The sequence below is a fragment of the Lissotriton helveticus genome, chromosome 4_1, assembly GCF_964261635.1.
Source record: "Lissotriton helveticus chromosome 4_1, aLisHel1.1, whole genome shotgun sequence".
NCBI lineage: Eukaryota > Metazoa > Chordata > Amphibia > Caudata > Salamandridae > Lissotriton > Lissotriton helveticus.
The window spans coordinates 1,924,154,731-1,924,176,858 of NC_136063.1; the positions used below are offsets into that span (position 1 = coordinate 1,924,154,731).

At 45.3% G+C, this 22,128-nt stretch overlaps 1 protein-coding gene across 12 annotated transcripts in view; it reads right to left on the bottom strand.

Moving 5' to 3' along the window:
* The window catches only part of MAP7D3 (MAP7 domain containing 3), a 1,012,878-nt gene that overhangs the window by 438,799 nt on the left and 551,951 nt on the right, over positions 1 to 22,128 (bottom strand). For all 12 annotated transcript variants that reach the window (XM_078688596.1, XM_078688591.1, XM_078688590.1 and 9 more), the window contains one exon: positions 15,547 to 15,682. In XM_078688596.1, the coding sequence (XP_078544722.1) occupies positions 15,547 to 15,682 (136 nt within the window). The remainder of the gene's footprint in view (positions 1 to 15,546; positions 15,683 to 22,128) is intronic.

The following is a 22,128-nucleotide window of genomic DNA, read 5'->3' on the forward strand; positions in this document are numbered from 1 at the left end:
CGTACGCTGATGATGTCATTAGATATGTAACGAAAAGACAGATAGCAAGATCATATGGGGAAGGTGGGAGGCCCGGTAAGGCGCTAGCTGCCAAGATCTGCTCCAGACATGCACCTCAGTTAGTGAAGGCGATCAGGGATGAGAATGGTAACCTGAGACATGACACACAGGAAATACTGCAGGAATTTGTGACTACATACGGCACTTTGTATACCACACAGCATTCCGTAAACACTGAGGAACTTTTGGCATATCTGGTGGATGAAACTATAGCGTGGTTGTCTGATGCTCAGAGAACCTATTTGCCATTACCAATCACTGTAGAAGAGGTGACCAAAGTTATTAAGTCGCTGCCCAATGGTAAAGCGCCGGGCCCGACGGATTCACTTGTGAATTCTATAAAACGTTTGTGGATAAATTGGCACCTCACTTAGTCGAGCTGTATGAGGATGCGCATGAGAAACAGTTATTACCGTTGTCACTGCGGGAAGCTATGTTGATCACACTGTTAAAACCCAATAAGGACCCAGAGTGTTGTGACTCGTATAGACCGCTGTCTTTGATAAATGTGGATACTAAAATCTTAGCCACCAGACTTCAGCCTTTGTTGGCTGGCCTCATTCTGCCGGATCAATCCAGATTTATTCCCGCCCGTTCTACAGCCCATAATACTAGAACACTGTTTGCACTGTCACACTATATGCGCCCATCTACTAAAGCAGCAGCTGTACTTTTGGATGCTGCTAAAGCATTTTATTCAATAGAATGGGGTTATTTACATGCGGTCTTGATAAGAATGGGCTTCCCCCAGATTTTCCTTCAATGGGTGAAATTGCTGTACACTTCTCCGTTAGCTTGTATTAAAGTTAATCAGATCCCATAAAAATCTCTAGAGGGACAATGCAAAGATGTCCGCTGTCACCTTTATTATTCGCAATAGTGCTCGAACCCCTAGCGTGCAAAATCAGGCAAAATCGCCACTACTCAGCATTACAGTTCCCGCAGAGAACTCAGCATATTGCACTTTATGCGGAAGACATGATGTTATATGTCCGGGACCCAGATATTCATTTGAACCCTCTTCTCCGGGAATATATCAAGTTTGGACAGTATTCTGGCCTGAAAATAAACTGGGCTAAGTCAGTAGTTATACTTTTAACAGATACTACGTCCCCACATGCCACAGATTACCCACTAGAATGCCAGGATGAACCAATTAGATATTTGGGGGTTTGGTTCCATCGAGACCCAGAGGTGGTGATCAGAACAAATTACGGTAGAGCAATTGATGCACTAGAGGGGAAAATAGAGAGATGGATTAAACTACCTCTGTCACTGGCAGATAGATTAGCTATCGTAAAAATGGTGATCCTACCAAAATTGCTATATTTAATTAACAATGTCCCGATCAAGCCGCCTACAGAAGTCTTTCCTAGAATCTCCTCACTGGAGCTTAAGCTTATATGGGCAGGGAAACCAGCTCGAATCAAATTGTGTAATATGACATTACCATACTCACAAGGAGGATTTAGGGTGCCAGATTTTTTGCTCTACTATTTATGTGCACAAGCGCAAGATGCACATTTCTGGTACTATAGACCTCCCTACATCACACATGTTGCGATGGAGGAAGGAGATGTGGCACCTATCCCTTTGGATGCCATCATAACGCACAAACTACCTCCTTTACACCACAAGGACATAAACACAATAGACTCCACCAATACAGCATGGCGTATGATAGGCCGCAAAGCAAACACGTTACCCCTATACGCCCCATCTTTACCATTACTTAATCATCCCGAGCTGTCCGTAACCCAAGAAGAGGTGGGTATGAAAATGTTGCACCAGGTGGGCATAGATACAATGGCTGATTTATATTGTGATGGTATGTTTAAAAAGCTAGAGGAACTAACATATATAAGTAATCAAACATTGTTGTTTTGGTTTACCTACTACCGCTTGCAGGGGGCGGTTAAGAAGTTGTACCCCTCCTACCCCGAAGAGCCACCACAACTGAATACGCTACAGTTTCTTATTACAACTCCGGGAAATCAGCACATGGTGTCTAAACTCTACACTAAATTGCAGGACGAACTAGCGGGTAATGCGAGCGAAGCACTGGGGAGGTGGAATGACTGCTTGACTACGCCATTGACAGAGGAGGAATGGTTTACCGCATGTTCATTGACAAGCTTGAAGACACCTAATGGGAACTTATGAATGTTGCATTATAAATATTTACACCAAACCTATTACACCCCGGTAAGGCTCTATAGGTACGGTTTGAGAACTGAGTCCAGATGCAGCAGGTGTAGATCGGATAATGCAGATTTCTTACATTTATCATGGTCATGCGCAGCTGTAGCCCACTATTGGGTAGAGCTGACCAAGATACTGGGCGAAAAGCTGGGTGCTGAGGTTGATTGTTCGGTACGTACCTGTTTGCTGGGACTGGTGACAAACGTACGTGCGGTGAAGACATTTTTTTGTGTGATAGCATTATTAATGGCCAAACGCCAGGTATCGCTTTGTTGAGGTAGCAAGCAGGCCCCAAGGATTAAGCAGTGGTTAACAGACCTGACACACTGTAAGGACAATTTGAAAACCTATGAAGAAGAGTTACCAACAGGATCGAAACCCAAAGACTATTGGTACTTCCTAGTTGCATATTTGCAAACGCATCAAGTGGACTAATGATGTTTAATTGCCTTGTTGTTGTATGTATAACTCCCAGATATGTAACAGTTTGGACACGGGATGTTGTTGTGCAACAGTCTATAGGTTTGTATTTTCATATGTTTAGACATTGTATGTCTTTGAAATGCCAATACATTTTTTTTTTTAAAGTAATCAAGATATGGAGCAATGTCCGACCATAATTGGCAGTCATATCTCCCTAGATTCGCCAGGGAGTTAGTGGCACGAATTGAAGCACCCGCCATGGTGGTGAAACACTTACCGATGTTATCAAGATGCCTTCCATCCTTATCCGGCGGTGCTGTAACAGGAATGGATGGATTCCGAGACTTACGTTGAGCAGCCTGTGAAATACCGGAATCTGGTCTAGGAGGACCAGACAGGCAAGCAGGACCATTATCTGGTGCTTTGTACTTCTTATCAATTCTAGGGAAGAATCGCTGGTACTGAAAATTGATTTTTCATTATTTTAGTTCCTTCTACTCAGATATGACCTATTATAGGAATAGAACGGACGGACTTCCTATTCTGGTCTTCAAAATCCTAAAGGAAACAATATGTTTGCTTCACAGATACAGGAAGATGAAACCATGTTGCTGCCCTTTCCATAATTGCTTGAAAAACTCCAATATCTTTAGGAGGGGAATCTACTGCCTAAGGAACTAGTGAAGATGGCGTAGGGTCCTGGCAGGGCTGTCCCAAGCAGGAACCCTCTGATGCTGGATTCTAGGACGTTTATTGCATAATGATCCAAAAGGACAGCACTGTGCATGCATCTAGGACAGGACTCCCAGATACAGGGAGCAAAGCAGCCATTCCTCTTGTCTGGCGGAGGACTGGAGTCTGGCATGCATGGTGCTACTGTAGACTGTGTGCCAGACACATTGTACACCGAAACAATGCAAAGCTGATCCTACTGTATGTCACAATATTTCCTTGTATTGGGGGGGACCCTGTTAGGTAGGCAGTGAGAAGAAATTGGGTCTGAACCTTCTTCCTGGATGCCTGCTGGCAGCTTGGAGGTCTGGCTGACGAGAGCTGTATGCATGTGGGGCATTCTGTCAGTGGGGTTCTGTAGAAAGGTAGGATTATTCTAGCATTGTTACCCCCACTTTCTGCATGGTGTCAGTGTGTTTTTGACTAGTCTAACTGGGATAATGCAAATCAGGACCCCAGTCACCGTGTTTCCTCCCTATATTTGACATGGTAAGTACTTCTGCACCTCCACAATTGTCTACTGATGTACCCCTGAAAGTCCCTAGTATATGGTACTGAGGTACCCAGGGCATGGGTACACAAGAGGTCTCCCATGGGCTGAAACATGCATTATGCCTCCCATGAGAGACCACTCAAACTGTGACTACAGTCCTGCCCTTGCAGCAAGTGTAAGCTGGTGCTAGCACCACTTATGACAGATCTACGTTTTCCTATATCTACACCTAAAACCTATAAGTCACCCCTAAGGCAGGACTTTCAATCCTGACAGCAGGGTGCTGGGTTACAAGTGTGTGAATGCCCCTACGTGAGCAGGACACCCTTACAGACCCCGGAGTTGATTCTCTAGGCTTTGTAAGTGAGGTCAGCCATTTTGATACATATAGTGGCTATCCGCCATTATGCGATGGCTAACTATATAGTGGCTGTGCCAAACCTGGGCATGTTTGGCATCAAACATGTTGGAATCATACGCCAACACCGTTACTGCTGTTGGAGGTATGATTCCATGCACTGGGGGGCTCCTCTGGGAAGCCCCCAGTACTTGGGGTAACAGTCTTCCAGGGGCTACCAGCAAGCTAGTGTTGTTGCTGACCCCAGGCACGATTCTGACCACCTGCTGCTGAGTTGAGCTGGAGCAGGGGAAGGTAGAAACATAGGTTTCCTGTCACAGGGGTGTGTGACTACCTCCCAGACATGAATTACATGTATTGGGCTGGGGTGGGGGTGCTTGACAGCGTCACCAGACTGCTTTGAAGGGCACATTTTGTGCCCTCCTTGCATACTCCAGTTAGAACCAATTCTAGGAGCCCTAGGGGCCTTCTGGCATGAAACTGGACAAAGGACACTGGAGCACCCTTCCCTCTGTCCAGCCCCTCCTCTGGGAGTGACCACCTGAGTCATCCTAACCCCTTTCTACAGGTATAAAAGGGCTTACCTGTAGGTGGGTCCTCAGATTCATGGTGGGACATGACTCAATCCAGGAACCACATAACTCTTTGACCGTCTGAACACTTGGACTTCGCCTGGAAATGAGCCTGCATCATGGAAGACTCCTGGTGCTTCTGGTCTTGCTGTTCTGCAGGTCCTCTTCGTCATCTGTTTCTGTGCTTCTTCCAGGATCTTCAACAGACCTATGGGCATCAAGGACACCTGAAGTAATCTCCCTTGGAGTGAAAGAGTCACTCCCCTGCTTTTGCAGGAACCGGAACGAACGTGACCTGTTTGCTGCTTCTAACGTCCAACGTACTTCAAAAGGCTCAGCAACAAAGGTAGAGGTTCTGCAACTCCCTTGAGGACTGACCTGTCCTCTCTGCAATTTTGAGGGCAGCATCCCTCGTCAGAACTGCTGGGACCGAACTCCTGTGCACCTCGTCGACTAGCTGCTGCCAAGACCTGTTGGCTCTGCACCCCAGAGATCACTGGGCTACAAGAATCTCCAGGCTCCAGCATCTCTTCTTGCCAGCGTCCGCACCACATTCTCTGCACTGTGGGCCTTCATCTTTGGTGAGCTGCTTGAGGTCCTCTTTAGAATTCTGTGTCTTTGGTCTGTGGGTTCCCTAGAGGGTCTTCTCCTGTTTCAGTGGGCTCTCAGCTTGTTCGGGGCCGGCTCCGACTACACGTGGTGAGTCCCTTGGACCTTGCTGGTTTCAACGTTGCTCCTTCTTCCCTTTCCACGCCTGTTGTGGCTTCCAAGGCTTGTTGGTGCTCCCACCGGACAACGACCCCCTGGCTCTGGACTCTCGACATGGTACAGCTCGTGCACGGCTTCTGGTATTCCTCAGTGCAGTCTGGTCCTCACAGCTGCAGCAACAAGGTCACCGTCATCACTCCTGCATCCGCTGACATTGGTGGGCGATGCTCTTCCGTGTCTCCTGGTCACCTCAGAGTGGCATAGGCTCTGTCCCCTCTGCTTGCAGGCTCTTCTCTTCAAGAATCCACCCTTGGATTCCACCGGACTCTTGCAGAGACTGTGCCAGAGGCATCTTTACTGAAGTCCTCTATTATGGTCTACAGCGGATTCTGACGTCACTGCACACTATGCAACCGGCTTCCCTAGTGTAGGTATCAGTGTTTCTGGGGTATCCACAGGTGGGATGGCTCTCCAACCTTCTGTCTTCCAAGGGGTTTCTTCAGGGTCCACTGGGAAGGGTCCTTCGTCAAAACTGCAACAGCGACTTTCCCGTTGACTTCTATTGAGTACACTGCTGTGTTTCCACTTTGCGCACAGCCTCCATGCGGTTCCTGGGTATTTACCTTGGTTGGTTCCTTGTGTCCCCAGCTCTTCTGAGTCTCCTGGTCCAAATCCTGACTTCGGTCACAGTTCGCATTCCACTTTCTTAATATATGGTTTGGTCTACCCCCCAGAGACCACTGTGTATTACGCTTACTTACATATTTGCAATTGAAGTATTGTGTGGATTTTTGTTTATATCTCCAGGTTCCTTTTTGCTTAACATACACTACATGATTAGATCTGGTAAAACACGTTGCTTAACACTCTTTCTGAATTAAGCCTGAAGGTAGCTTTCCTCAGCTACCACTTAGAGAGCTTGCTAAGGTTGTCTAAGACCACTAAAATCACCATAAGGGTTGTCTGTGCAAGGTGCTTCACTTAAGTGTCCTCCATATACTAAGCTAGCCTCCTACATTGGTGTGCAGCGGTTGTGATTTAAGCCTGCACTGTTTTCCCAGCAAATCTAGGTATGGTTAGACGAAAAAACATCACTAGCATTAGGAACATATCAAAATATGTATTGTAGATTATTGTTCTACTAAACTGAGGGTCTAGCACAACTCTTTATACAAATTCTTTAGAGGTTTAGTTTCCACCACAGTAAGTAGGTACAACACCACACTACACCTAGTTTACCATGATTTTAGTGGGGGAAGCCAGTGGGTCCTAATGTTTTAGATACAGTGGTCTTAAGTTCGAGGAACTTAGTACCCTGGCTGCATCAAGGAAGTTAAAGACAGGTAGCAGCCCTAACACTCAGCAACTCTAGAGCTGCTGATGCAGGATGACCTCCAGAAAGCTGAGAAGTCAGAAGGGCAGAACAATGTGGGTGGGGTAGCTTCAGGAAGTGGTATGGGGTGGTTCACCCCAGTGACTCTAATTCTGAGTTTGACCAGGAAGAGTCTGATGACTCCACACCAGTGAACTTTGACACCCTAGGGAATAGTACAGAGGGTCTCCCTAAAGGTAGGTCCCCCTTTATTCCTCCTGGGAGGGTGCAGAGAATGTGGGGGAGGTTCAGATCCTCCTCGGTTCATTCCAATGCCTCTAATAATTCCATAGGGACCTCCATCTCTAGTCAGAGGGAATACCACCTGCTTAAGCTTGAGAGGCAAGCTCAGAATCAAGCAAGAGCAAATGGCCCTTGATAAGGAAATCTTGGGAGTGTAGAGGGCTAGGAAGAAATTGGGACTAGAGTCCCATGGCGGCAGCAGTAGTGTCCCTGGGGTCAGGGAGCAATCGTTTGATGCTAGGAAACTGAGCAGGAGAGTCTCTTCTTGCCAGGAGGAGGATGATACCCAAAAATGGATCACTGCCTTGGAGAGGGCCTGTAAAGTACAGAAGGTCCCTCAAGGGCAGTGGGCAGCTACCCGTGGCTCTCCTTTGTCAGCAAAGGCAGAGAAAAACTCCTTACTAACAGCGAGGAAGATGCTAACAACTCGACAGTCTTGAAGAGTGCCCGCATAGATGAGTTTGGTTTAACCACTGAAAAATACAAGGTTACGTTTAGCGACACACAGATGGACCACACTGAAGATTTGGCTGATTTTGTAGACAGTGCACCTAAGGTTCTGGAAGGCGAACCTGATGCAAGTGATGTGAATGACTACACAGGATTGCACAATTTACTAGTGAGGGAGCACATCCTTAATAATTGTCCGAATCAGCAACTGCATCAGCACCTGGTAGACTCTGATCTGACCTCCCCCCAAGAATTGGGAAAGAAGGATCACAAATGGAGTCATACTAGGATTAAGACTAAGTCTCAAGGTGGTGGTGCCCAGAAAAAAGATTCTTTAACACCAAAGAGAAAGGTGGGGGAAAATCTAAAGAGAAATCCTCTGAAGGTCCCGAAAAGTCTTCCTCTGGGGATGGGTCCCAATCCTGTTCCTCCCCTGGTAAGACACCCTATTGCTTTCTCTGCAAAGAGAAAAGTCATAAGGCGAAAGATTCCAATTGCCCCAAGGCCAGCAATAAGGATACCACTACTATTACTACTCCAACACTACACACCCTAGTGCCCCATGAGTAGCACTCCCAAAAGTAGTAGTGCACCCAAGAATTTAGCTGGGTTCTCATGGGGCATTGAGGTGGATTCTGGCCTAGCTAGATCCCCTACACAGTCCACCTTAGTATGTGATGGTGGCATATGTTTTGACACTTTTGTAAGTCCTAGTACCTTGGGCAAGTGCAAACAGGAGCCTCTGATCAATGGTCAGACAGCTGTAGCCTGGAGGGACACAGGGGCCAGTGTCGCAATGGTGACAGTAAAACTTGTGTCCCTTCTTCAGCTTCTACCTGGGTAAATGCACCAGGTGACCAAAACTGATGGTGTAAGAACAGAACACCCCACGGCCATAGTCAATCTCAGCTGGGGATGGGTAACTGGCCCTAAAAGGGTTGTAGTACCCCCCTACCTGCCTGTAGATTGCCTGCTGGGCAATGATTTAAAGATTTTAGCCTGGGCTGAAGTAGAACTCAGGACCCATCTAAAGATGATAGGCCTCCCAGAGCAGGATGGTGTGAACCCTAGGGAACAAGTCCTACCACAGGGAAACCCTGGAGCAGTGGAGCTTGAAAGAATGGCGCACCCAACTCCAACAGAGAGCACAAGGACGAATATAAGGTGATACACAGACTCAAAAGCGGTCAGAACCCTCAGATAATTATATTACAACTGCCAATAAGTTGTAATACAAGATCTAATTAGCTTCTCAAAATGGTTCACACTTCATATGATTTGAAAAGACTGGTATGGCATTCGGACAAATAAGTAGAAATAATAAAGTTTGTCGAAGCAATAATAAAGGATTCTGAGCAGTGCCAGGTGGAGGCAGGTTCATTGTTTGATAAATAGAATTATTTTACCTCATCCCTGGAGGGAAGAGTTCCAGCAGGAGACCAAAAACACTAATTTTTCATCAATTCTTCCTAGTAAATGGTTTACATTTCAGCTACTTAAATTAAAATGTTCACTTAATAAAGCTCTATGGGAAGACTTTTCACATAGATATCAGTAATATTATTGTGTTTTTAAGGATAAAATGACGGTTTTAAGAAGAAGGTCTTATAGAGGAGAAGTTTGGATGACTAAATCAAGTTATCAGTCAGTGCTATGGTATAGATTACTACATGCCTCCAGATAAAAATAATGTAAAAGCATTTTGGGGGATAATCAACAAACTTGAAGGGGAGGCAATAGGGCATATAGTATTAATATGATGGAAGATGAATTGGTAAAGTTTATCACCAATTTGTATGGAGTGTGCAATCTAGATATGAATAAGCAAGACCAGTATTATAACTGTGATCGAACAAGCAAGCCAAATTTGGAGATAGTGAAAGGGTTGAATCTGGGTCATGATCTAGATCAAATAATCAATATACAGAGCAAGATAGTAGCCCCTGTTTGAAGAAGGATCTGGATTCTATAAGTTTTAATGAAATAGTCATTTTCCTAATTGTCTCCGAACAAATGGGACCCGTGGTCCAAATGGGCTTCCCAATGCTTTATTTCGTGCAAACATTGACATGTGTGCAGAAGTGTTCACTCCTATGTTTAATGAAGTACTGGCATTAAATATAGTTCCTGTATCTTGGCACGGTAGCATTGTGCAGCCCATCTATATAAAGTAGCCCAGTTGATAACCCGGCCAATTATTGGTTAATTGCCTTAAGTGATGCTGAAGCCAAGGTCTTTACCTCCCGTCTATTGATTGATTTGGAAGATTGGGCAGCACTACAAAATATAATCCCAATCAATCAAACAAGTTTTCGTAAGGGCCAATCTACTGTTACCAATCTGTTGGCCTTTACATTATTAGCGGAACAGGCAGTTTTAAAAAACAAAATCAATTTTTCTCTTTTATAGATTTAAAAGTTGATTATGACTCAGTAACTCAATCTTTATTATGGAAAAAACTGGTAGGTTAGGCCATTCCACGAAAAACTGCTAGATGCTATTATACTCCTCTATACCAACACTTGGGTCCGGGTTAAGTTAAGTGCCGGTGGTACTTTATCACAAAAAATGAAATGAAATGAAATGACAAAAAAGGAAACTTATAACGGTCTAAAGCAAGTTTGCATTCTTGCTCCCTCCCTTTCTAATCTATTTTTGTTCGATCTACTCCAGCACCTAAAGTCTGTTAATACCCACCCTCCAAAAATAGGTGAGGTCCTCAGATTCGTCCGGGACAAGACCAAAGTCCGAAACCACGCCACTCTTCGTCCATCGGGACATTTGGACTTCGCCTGGAACAGAGACTGCATCATGGAAGACTCTTGCTGCTCCTGGTCTCGCTGTTCTGCACGTCTTTTTCATTGTCTTTTTCTGTGCTTCTTCCAGGATCTTCAAAAGACCTGTGGGCATCAAGGACACACAAAGCAATCTCCCTTGATGTTAAGCAGACACCCCCCTGCATCTGCAGGCACCTCAACGAAGCGGACTGGTTATCTGTTCCTGCCGTCCCACAGACTTCGAAAGGCTCAGCAACACAGATGGTGGTTCTGCAACTCCCTCGAGGCCCGACCTGTCCTCCCTGCAATTTTGAGGCCAGTATCCCTTGTCAGAACCGCCGGGCCCATACCCCTGAGCACTGCCTCGACTTGCAGTTGCCGATGCTTGTTAGCTAAGCACTCCAGAGATCTTCGGGCTAAAAGAAGCTCCAGCCTCCAGCATCTCTCCTTGCCAAGATCAGTGTACTCACCACATCCTCTACACCCTGGGCTTCATCTTTGGTGAGCTGCTTGAGTTCCTCTTGCGACTCTGGGGCCTTTGGGTCCTCTTGAGGTTCTTTCCCATGTTTCAGTGGGCTCCTCTGCTTGCTTGGGGCCTGCTCCGACTCTCCTGCACGTAATGAGTTCCTAGGAACTTGCTGGTCCCAACATTGCTTCTTCGCTTTCCATGCCAGTTGCAGCTGCCAAGGCTTGTTGGTGCTCCCGCCAGACACCAACCTCCTGGTCCTCGACTTCTGTTGTGGGACAGTTTGTGCACGGCTCCTGGCCTGCCTCAGCTTTGCTTGGTCCTCACAGCTGCAGCGACAAGGTCACCGGCATCACTCCTAAATCCTCCGTGGGTGGGCGTTGCTCTTCAGTGCCTTTTGGTCACCTCCGAGTGGCATAGACTCTGTCCCATCTGCTTGGGGTTTCTGCTCTTCAATACACCCTTTGTTTCTACCGGACTCTTGCACAGTCTTTACCTTTGTGGTCTACGCCGGTTTCCCACATCACTTTGCAACTCTGCACCCGGCTTCCCTTGTGTAGGTATTCTGGTTCTTGTGGTATCCACGGGTGGGATGACTCTCCAACCTTCTGTCTTCCACTGGGTTTCTTCAGGGTTCATTGGGAAGCGTCCTTGTTCAAAACTCCCACCTCGACTTTCCAGTTGATTGCTAATCAGCTGTGTTTCCACTCTGCACACAGCCTCTGCGGGGTTCCTAGGCACTTACCTTGGGCGGATCCTTGTGTCCCAAGCTCCTCTGAGTCACCTGGTCCAAGTCCCGACTTCGGTTGCAGTTCGCATGCCACTTTTTTAGTATATGGTTTGGTCTCCTCATGGAAACCACTGTGTATTGTGCTTACTGTCCTATTTGCAACTGAAGTATTGTTTGGTATTTGCGTTAATATCTCCGAGTAGAAGATATACCAATGTCCGACTGTTGTGTAATAAATAGACCTATTTTTATATATACACTGTGTAGTTCTTTTTCGTTTAACCTACACTACATGATTAGATCTGGTAAAATAAGCTGCTTAACACTCCTCTTAGATAAGCCTGAAAGCTGCACTCCACAGCTACCACTTAGAGAGCTTTCTAAGGTTGTCTAAGATCACTAAAATCACCCACCATAAGGGTTGCCTGGATTAGTGCAAGGTGCTTCACTTAATAAGTGTGCACCATATACTATGCCAGACTCCTACAGTTGAAATTACATTCACTGGTGAAGGAGCATACTTAAGATTTGAGCCTAGTTTGTTCCTTCCAGATTCTTCTTTTGCTTATGGCAGAGTCCCTCATTAGGAAACGCTGCCAAGGTAGCTTTCTCAGCTGCTCAGAGAAGTCATGCATGGGAGGATTCATTCTCAAAAATTCGTCCACATGGACAAGTATTCAATAGTTTCTTATCACCCAGTAATCTACACCTGCTTGTCTGCGTCCTCCAGTATGCCATGGGGGAAGCATGCAATCCAGCTCAAGGCACATTTGGATAGGGAATAGATCTTAAATAATCCCCTCCTGGATGTCACTGGACAATACCAAGGAGAGAGGAGTACTTCACTCAAGAAAGTGATCAATGCGGGGCGATGCTTAGTGTTCATAGCAGTAAGAGGAATAGACTTTCTCTTTGAATGGAAATAACCTCCAGATGTCCACAAATCTGTGATCTCCCATAACATCCATAGACAGTTCTCTTTAACCATTACACTATTCCATAGTGCCAGTTCATTCAATGAGGACAAAGAGCCACATTCCTGTCACTACTCCCAGTATGATATTAGTATCCCCAAATTCAGTTAGTAGATGTGAAGGCATAGACAATACAAACCTCGTGTTAGTAACAGGCCAACCTTACAATCAGTATGCAATCTAGGGTTTTAAAATATATCTGTAGTCTCAACTGTCCATGTTTTAAGTAACTTGTGATGTAATGTTTTATGAAACAGACTTGCTATCCCACATTTCTTCAAACTAGGATGTACCTCAAAGGGGGATTCAAAGAGGGTCACAGACAATTATTGCCAACTACCCTACCCACCCCATTCGATATAAACTTTACAGACTCACGAGGTGATAGGTGTCTCTTTTGGAAGCAAGCACCATCAAGCCACCTGCTTCTGAGAACATAATGTGAAAGGCCATTCACATTAAGTGAAATGATTGTAACTGTGGTAGCTTGAGAGGCAGGAGTAGTTCAAGTGTTGCCCATTGGGCAACGGAGGACAAGGGAAAAGAGGATCAGATGGGAATAAAGGTGAAAGGGGAGATATGGGGGGCATCTAAAAGTATGGTGGAGAGTTCTGTACTTGAATCAGCGGGCCAAGCTCCATCAGCAGCAACTGACTGCCTGTAGGTTAAAGTTAATATCAACAAATAAGAAGTTTGGAGCTCACCACTGTAGAGGAGACGACTGGAAAGTCAATGCCCCATGGTGCTGTTGGGAAGCCTAGTGGGAGAGTGGATGAACAGAAGAAAGGAGCAGGCAGAAGTAAGGGGTGCATAGGTAAGTAATCATGAAGGGCACGGCCCATGAAGATCTCTGATGAGTGCCATGGAATAGGGCAAAAGGTTGTAAGATTAGAGGTCACAGAGAGATCAACCTTAGAACTAGTTGGTTAACAAGGCTATGAAAATACTGGAGAGGCAAGACAAAGCAACCATGCAAATCAGAGCCATAACACTCCACTACTCAAGCAACAATAAGCAGAACAAATAAGACAAAAGAATATTTTAGCACTTCCTAAGAGGGATCATCAAGCTTATCAGACGTCACAAACAGGTTTGAGATGCGGACAGGAGTAATCTGTCCTTATATGGTACTTAAATAATCTGATGAAGACCCCCTCCTACATGATCCTCTACGAGCAATGTTTGTTGTCAAAAAGTCATAACAAAGGTGATATAGACGGGGTCTCAAATAGGTATGGGGGTGCTCTTGAATCTCCAAACCAATTTCCATCTGGGATGTCTGAGCGATGTTCAGAAAGTACTGCAGCGCATCTGGGTCAGAGTTCTAAAACCTGTTACTGTCAATTGTAATAAGTTTAACCGTTAGATCAATGAGAGATTTGACGTTCGATTTCCACAGTATGGGTAGCATGAGCAAAGTAGTCAGCTGAAGTATGAACAGAGTGTCTGTCAAAATGAAATGAACTCCTCCTTCTTTCTGGCTGCTTGCAAGATCAGGAGGACATGATGTCACAGGAGATGTGACTGTGGTGTGATTTGGAGCAAGAGGCTGTGAACAAGGACTAATGCGGTTCACTCATTTGGAAGTTTATGACCATAGGCGACTTCACACTAAAGGAAGTGGATAGCCAGCCTAGAAGACACAAGTGCTTCCAGTAGGCCCACAGCCAGCTAAGGTGTTTGAGGGACCAAAGCAAACAGTGGGTCAGCAAAAGTAATTCCAGGAGGTGGAAACCTTCTTCAAGAGACTACTCTACAATAAGGAACCAGGGTTTCTGGAAGATGACTGAGAAGAATTAAGAACAAAATCTTTGAGAGAAATATATTAGTAGAGAAAAGAACACAGAATGTACGCTACAACAAACAGAACTAAATCCACCACTAGTCTTGCGTGAGGCTTAAAAAATAGGGCCAAATCTAATGAACCTAAGGGGCAACTTGGGTATTGAACCTCTTCGTCCCTCTGATGATGGAAGCACATAACTCACAGGTGAAATCAGAAATGGTGGAGTTTCCAGAGTTGTGGCAGAGTAAGATCTTATGTCAGTGTCTCCATCAGTGCTGTTAAGTGTGGTTGGTGGCATAGGTTCAGCTGAAGTAGCAAGAAGTAGATCATCTATTTAAAGTTCTTGTCTGGGCCATACTGGAGGGCAATGTTCCTCTAGAGATTACATCAGTGGGAATCTTTTCAAGGTCTCTCGTGAGAATTATGCAACCTTTGGAAAGCCATGCAAGATACTCTTTTCCTTTTTGAGTGTCACTTTCTTCTGAACTGTAATCTCTTTAGTCTGTGAACAGAAGAGATCAAGGAGGGAGAGGCAAAGACAATACATACATATCAGCTGGATGTTCCATTGTGCCTGGGGTGGACAGTCACTGACTGCTGTGGATAATGTATATAGTCTTCTTCAGCAGGGATGTGTAAAAGCTCTTCCGCTAAGTGTTTAACACGCTCTGGAGAAAAGGAAATACTGCTGACCCTCTTCCAAGACCCGACACTAGACATCAAGTGTTGGTGCCATGGACCAAAGGCAAATCACCAAGGGATGCTGCGGATGCCTTCAAGTAAGCCCTGGAATGCAAGCAAATCTAGCTACAAAGTACTCTGGTGTGATCTAGAACCAGGTACAGTCAAGAAAAAGTTGTGGTCCTTATCTAATGTCAGAAATGGGTCCATATAAGAATTATTCATGGGCCTACATATCCATCAGAAAGACCGCTGCAAGGACAAGTAACATGGTCTTTTAGCCTCCTTCACAGTGCCACTGCACTTGCCCCACCACCATTCATTAGGATGTTACATTCAGAGGATTAATAGGGCTGGAAAAGAGAATAAAATACTTTCACTACTAATCTGCTTATAGGAGATGCACATGCTTCTACCTATATTGTCCATGATAAAACGCCAACTAATTATTTTTCTTTAGTTTGATTTCAGCCCTTGAGTGTGTATAGATAGAACAATGACAATATTAGTTCATTTTACCTTTCTTCTTCAGCTTTCTGTAGCTTTTCTTGCTCATCGCGCTCTCTTTGCTCTCTTGCAAGGCGCCTTTTCTCTGCCAGAGTTTTGGCAGCTTCTTCAGCAGTTATTGTCCCAGAAGACGCTTTACTGCTCGTTTCTGTAAAATATTAGTTGTGATGTTAAATTAGGTTAAATGTCCACACAAGAAGCTGTGAAACCTGATATACACAAGTGTAGTGAAAAATAGTTTACCCTAAATCCTTTTGGTATTTATACAATTTATATGATCGTACTCAAATGTCTCACATTAACTGTCTAGTTTAGTATATTATGCTTAACACACATTATCAAGAATTGTTTCTCTCTCCATCAGAGCAATGAGAACAATGTATACAACAATTTCTTAGTGTATTTTAAAGAAGTTGAAACAAGGAATATCGAACACCTGTTGTTCAAGTATGGGTCAAGAAAAAATATTCAGCTTGAGAGTTCCACATAATCTGCCAGATACATATGAGGTTCCTCAAAGATGACTGAGAAAATATTTGAAGAAAATGGGTAAAAAAATGAGCAGATGAGTGCGTGGTGTAAAAGGGCAGAAGGGAGGCAGTTACTGTAAAACTATGTGGACAGCGGGTTTTGTTTTTGGAAATGGTTTGCAGCAAGGTGTTTGTTAATAGATGTGATGTCTCCACTCCAAGCAGGTCATGCTAGTACACAATTTCTGAATCTTCTTTGCACAGTTAGGGAAAAACCTTCACATTTCAGTGTGATGTGCCAGACCAATAATATCTATAGAGATCATGCTGGTTTTTCAGGCAAGTATTAAAGCATCAGCACAGAGGGAGCCATTGGAGCTTCGTATTTAATCTGTTCTCTTGCAGTTCCAGAGCTTCTGATATTTCATGTGGGCTCTCACAATATCTAAAAACATGGAATGTTTACCCAATGAGAATCTTTATTTAGTGGTGAACGTGATGACCGCCTTTTTTACTATCACTCCAAATCAACTCCTTCAGGTGCTCTCCGCCTTGTTTTGGTTCTTTAGGAACACCTGGTGTGAGGTGAATTAGTTGCTGCTGTCACAATTGCTCCCCTTAACTCCTTGACTTCTCTCAAAGATGCATAAATTAGTACTAGCCGCATTGTTAGTCTTCCCTTTACAATGCCTGGTAAACCTCTTGGCGAGTTGTACAGGGGTCTGGTAATGCAGTGCAATTCTAAAAAGCAAACCTTTTTTCACTGGATGCCACTGTAGAATCTTTAGAGTGGATGTAAAATAGTCCGGATGTTGCATAATAAAAATCCATTCAGTGTGGTTATAAACGTTTAATATTTGGAGGTTTTCTTTTTGAATTTCTGTGCACAAAAACAACATTTCTTTAAATATGCGTCACTTACAATGGCATTAAGATGTGCGCAGTCTTCACAGACAGGAATCCTACCTCTGATTGTCAAACGAAAGGCACTTGTTTTGATTTTCAAACCTCTTTAGTTTACTAAATGCAGTATCATTGTATTTTTTGCATTTGAGCCATTGCAAAACTCGTTGTTGAGATCGCATGGTACTAACCAAATGCTGACAATAACCGTGTAAAATTAACATGGAATTAGAAAGGCAATTTAGGTATAAATGTAGATTGAGAATTGAAAGCCACTTTATTTTTAAAAGATCTGGTGAAGGCTTCACCAATAGAAAGACGAGCAAGTCTCCTACCAGACAAAGCCATAAGGCAAGCATTAATGCAATATAGACAATTCATGTCCACTAGACACATATTTTGCTGTGATGTACTTTAAATTAAAAGAGTTTCTGTACCTGCCTGTAAGGAATGACCCATACAAGTGTATTCAAATTAGCAGCAGTATTTGTTTTTGGAGATTTTATTGCGAGCATACAGACGCCACATTTGGTGGGAGCATTTTTTCTCTTTATTTTCACTTTCTGTTTTTTGAGGGACATGCATGGAGTAAAAAACAAAAACAATCATCACACCAGCTTGCCAAAGCCAGACCAATTGGCTCTGCCTCTGAGCTTGTTCATGTTGCTAATCAGCCTCAGAATCAATGAAATCAGCAGAAAAGTACTGATAATTCTCTCTAGTCATGGAATAAAAAACAATCCTCTGCAGTGGCTAGTAGTTCCTAACTTGGTAGTTATAGTTAGGTCTACTTTTCAATAGAAAGAACATCTTTTGGTTTGCTAAAAACTTTGAACCGTTTTGACAAATCTTCACAAGACCTTCCGCTAAAAAGTTTCTCCACCTCAGCTCCTTCCTGGAGTGTTTCCGAGTGATCCACCAAGCAGGGATGATAAAAAACGGGGGAATTGTTGTAAATCCATTCAGTAGTTTTAAAGAAATTTAGGGCCAAAAATAATTGTATATTTAGGCAGTTGGGCTCTATTTTTAAACTGGAGCTCCCAGGGGTCTCAAGACTCTGGCAGGAGTGCCAATTTAAAAACAGTGTTCTGACTGGGCCAGGGAGCTTTATTTCCCTTGGGGCACCTTGTTCCCTCAGGAGTCAGACTTCAGCGAGAGCTCTGATCAGCTGCCAGCAACATGAGAAATATGTTGATGCCAGCCGTAACAGGACACAAGGACTTAGTTCCCTGTCCTGAAACTGTGTAAAAAACAAAGGTAAATCGGGGGAGGATACAGAAACCCTGACCCCCTAGCCCCAAGGGGGGTTTTGGAGGGTGGGGGCAGAGGGACCCGCCCCCATGGAGCCAAAAAATTAAAAATTGAAAACAGGTTAAAAAATACAGCGATCTCGCGAGACTCTTGCTGGATCGGGAAAAAAAAGTGGTGGTTGTACTGCATTTATAAAATTATAAGCCCCAGGCAGCCTGCCCCGAGGGGGTGTATTCATAATGGCCTCCCTCCCCGAGCCTCCAAAAGCCCCTTGTAGCCCACACCCCGGGCTGAATACATTGTTTATGGGGAGAGGGGACGCGTAGGCTCCCTTCCCGACCCATCAGAAGCCCAGGGAAGCCCCCCCCCCAGACAAACCTATTACTTAAGGGGCAGTGGGGGATGCGTGGTCCCCCTCCCTGAGTCTTGAGAGGCCCCGGGAGCCGAAATTGAGTAAAATGGGAAGTGGGGCCACGTAGCCCCTCTCCCTGAGGCATTAATGGCCACCGGGACCGGGTCAAGATGCTATGTCCCAGGAGTCCAGCCCTTGGACATAGCAGTTTCCCTGTCCACAGTGGCGCAGGCAGGGGAATCTTTGTTTGCTCTCGTTTGGTGGGACCATTGCAAGAGCAAACATCAAATTTGCTCCCAGCAGGCTGGAGCTTCAAAAATGATCCCACCAGCTGGGAGCAGACTTTAGATTGGTTTCCCTGCCCGCAGTGAATAGATCAAAATATTGCTTCAGCCCGCAAGAAGCATTAGTAGCTGCTATGCTGGCTATCGCTGTATGTAGGGAGCCGATTGGGGCAGAGGGGCTCCTCCCGCGGCCCACAATGAGTGTATGGGGGGGGTGACCTAGGTGGGCACTTGGGCACCCACCTTTAACTGCAACGGCCCACGGGAGATGGGGTGCCCAGGGCCAAAATAGACCTGGGGAGGGGACCGCACACCGACCTCCCCCTCCAAAGAAAAACCACCAGGCCTTAGAAAATGCGGTCCCTCGGGTCAAAATCGACCTGGGGAGGGGGGCCACGAGGTCCATACTCCCTTTATTTAAAAGAGTGGCCCTAGGGGATGAGGTACCCAGGGCCTAACACAGCTTGGGAGGGGTGCCAAACAGCATTACTCCCTTTTATCTAAATAAGTGGCCCTGTAGAATTGGGTACCCGTGACTATAACGGATTTGGGAGGGAGGGGGGCTAACCCTAAAAAAAAAAAAAAAAAAAGGCCCAGGGGGATGGGATTCCCAGGGCCAGGCCCAGTGGCCAACACCCCACAGCGCACGGCCGCAGGCTGTGTGCGTGAGGTGGCTGAATGTGGAATTTGGATGCAGGTGGTTGAATCTACATATCGTAAATTAATGTTATAGTTAAGTGTGATAAAATGATCTATTTTTTTTTTAAACCTCAAATTCACTGAAAAAAAATAAGATTATAGTTAGGTGAATTGGTCAGTGGGAACATTCACGTTTTGAACTAACAAAGGACAGACATTCACCTATAATAGTTAGAAGAGCTAACCGTACCTTGTCCCTTGCACTCCTTATGACCTCACATTCAACATCACTCATGACGTGTTCTATGACAAAATAATTTATAACATCACTGATGACATCATCAATGATGGCCTCATTTGAGATATCGCCGATGACATCAACCAAGTTTCTTTTGTACACATTGCTCTTCAAACGGGTATACCATTTGAGCTATGAAAGTCTGTACAAAACAGCTTAGAATAATATGCAGCGTCTTTACTGCTATAATATGTACAACTCCTAAAGGTAAAAGCAATCATGTGTTATTAGCAAAATGTACCCTATACTTGTCGGGTCGCAGAACTATTGAAGGGCCATTTTAAATGTGTACTGGTTACAGTGCTGCTGCCTACATTTTATCTGATTTTAATTGTTAAATTCGGGCTACTATTTTGTTAGCACACCCCTTCTCAGGGGCTATTACCTACCGGGTGTCCGCCTGCAGCTCAGTTCCTTCGCCTCCCCGCCCCGGTCCGATGCGGTGTTACACCGTTGCGTGAAGGGCGTGGAGGCAGAGCCAGGCACTTCCGGTGAACGCTGACCGGTTAGCGGTCTAGCGCTCACGGAGGGAGGGGGATATAACCATCAGATGAAGCGGCCGAGCAGCGGGCGCGCCAGAGGCAAGCCCGTCTGCGCCCGTCCGCGGCAGTCCGGGGCCTGGGGCTAAAAACTCTAGCCGTGTTAGACCAACTATACGGTATGGTGCCCAGGAACTCCATGACCTCTGTGGGCCGATACCGGAGGTTTGTAGGAACAGTATATTAGGTGGGAAACACGGATGGAGATGTAGGCACTGCCAATGGGATGCGTCTCCCGCTGAAGCAAGGCACGATTACCTGGACTGTTGCCTGCTAAACTGTCGCTCCTTGAGGAAGCACAGTTTAGAAGTTTTTGATCTATTGGTTGATAGCCAGTTGGATGTACTATTCCTCACTGAGACCTGGCTAGACACAGGCTTTGAGGCAGAGATTGTGGAGGCGCTTCTGAGCGAGTATACTATTACTAGGATTGATAGGACCACCGGCAGAGGTGGCGGAATATCGATCATTTTTATACGCACCCTCCAATGCACACTACAGCCAATTGATATTACTGACAGTGAGATGGGGGCTTTTACGAATAGAGTGAACTCTAACCTCACAGTGATGGGCCTCTTGGTTTACAGACCCCCTGGTCAGTCTACTCGGTTTTTACCGAGTCTAATCGAAAGCCTTACCCAGAAAACACTACGTCATAATAGATTTCTAGTCTTGGGTGACCTCAACCTTCATTTTGAGGAGCCCAGGAGTGGGGGGGTTGACGCTTTATGTCAGGAATTACTGACGCTTCAATTAAGGATCGTCACGGACCTCCCTACCCATCAGGGGGGTCATACTCTTGACCCAATTTTTGCCAACTGCCAGGACATTGCAGCTAAGGTTCCTCTCCCTGTGCCATGGTCTGACCACTTCTTGATCCACTTTGCCATACAGATACCTGAGCCGACTGCTCAGATGAAACTGCCATTGGCATTAAGAACCCAGAACTGGGTGGGCTTCTCTCGGGCGAAATTCAACAGCGCCCTTACCGAGGGAGGCTCCCTGGGAGGTTTGGACATCGAAAGCGCCTGCACCAACTTAAATAGGCGCATAACGGAAGCCTTGGATAGCACGGCTCCTTGGGTAAGGAGAAAGATGCAGGGTAGGGCACAAAAATCTGCTCCCTGGTACAATTGTGATCTACGCCTTGCCAAAAAAGAGTGTAAACGTCTGGAGAGAAGTTGGAGAAAGGGTTTTTCGGAACAGGAGAGGAAAGAGTACCATGCTAGGCTACACACATTTCATGGACTCATTAGGAAAGCGAAGGCTAGCTATTATCAAGAGAGAATTGGGGCTGCAGATAATGCGGCCAAAGAACTGTTCAAGATTTATAAGGAAATCTCCTCTCCGGCTAATTGAACTCCCTCTGTCTTGGGCTCAGTAGAGGTTTGCAATCGTGTAGCTGACTTCTTCTCTAACAAGGTAGACAAAATATACTCCACCTTCCCTGACAAAGCTAGGGATGGTAAAAGCATCGGGCTGTGTGAGAGGTGTGTGAGAGGTGTCTGGGAGGGTGAAGGAATGAGTAACCTCTTGATCCCACCTCCTGAGACACTCATTAAAATATGCTTGAATGTGCAGTCAGGCTCTCCTAGGGATCCCGCTTCCCCTAAAGCTCTTAAGGAGAGCATCTCTGTCCTGGAACCATATATTAGACATCTTTTGTAGATCTCTTTTGGGACTGGCATGGTACCCAACTGCTGGAAAGAAGCAGTGGTCCTGCCCCTACCCAAAAAACCTCATATTAGCCCTGAACAACTTGATAATCTGCGTCCCATCTCTCTTCTTCCCTACTTTGCTAAAGTGGCGGAGAAAGAGAATCCGAAGGGACCTTTGGAATGAATTTCGAATTTGTCCT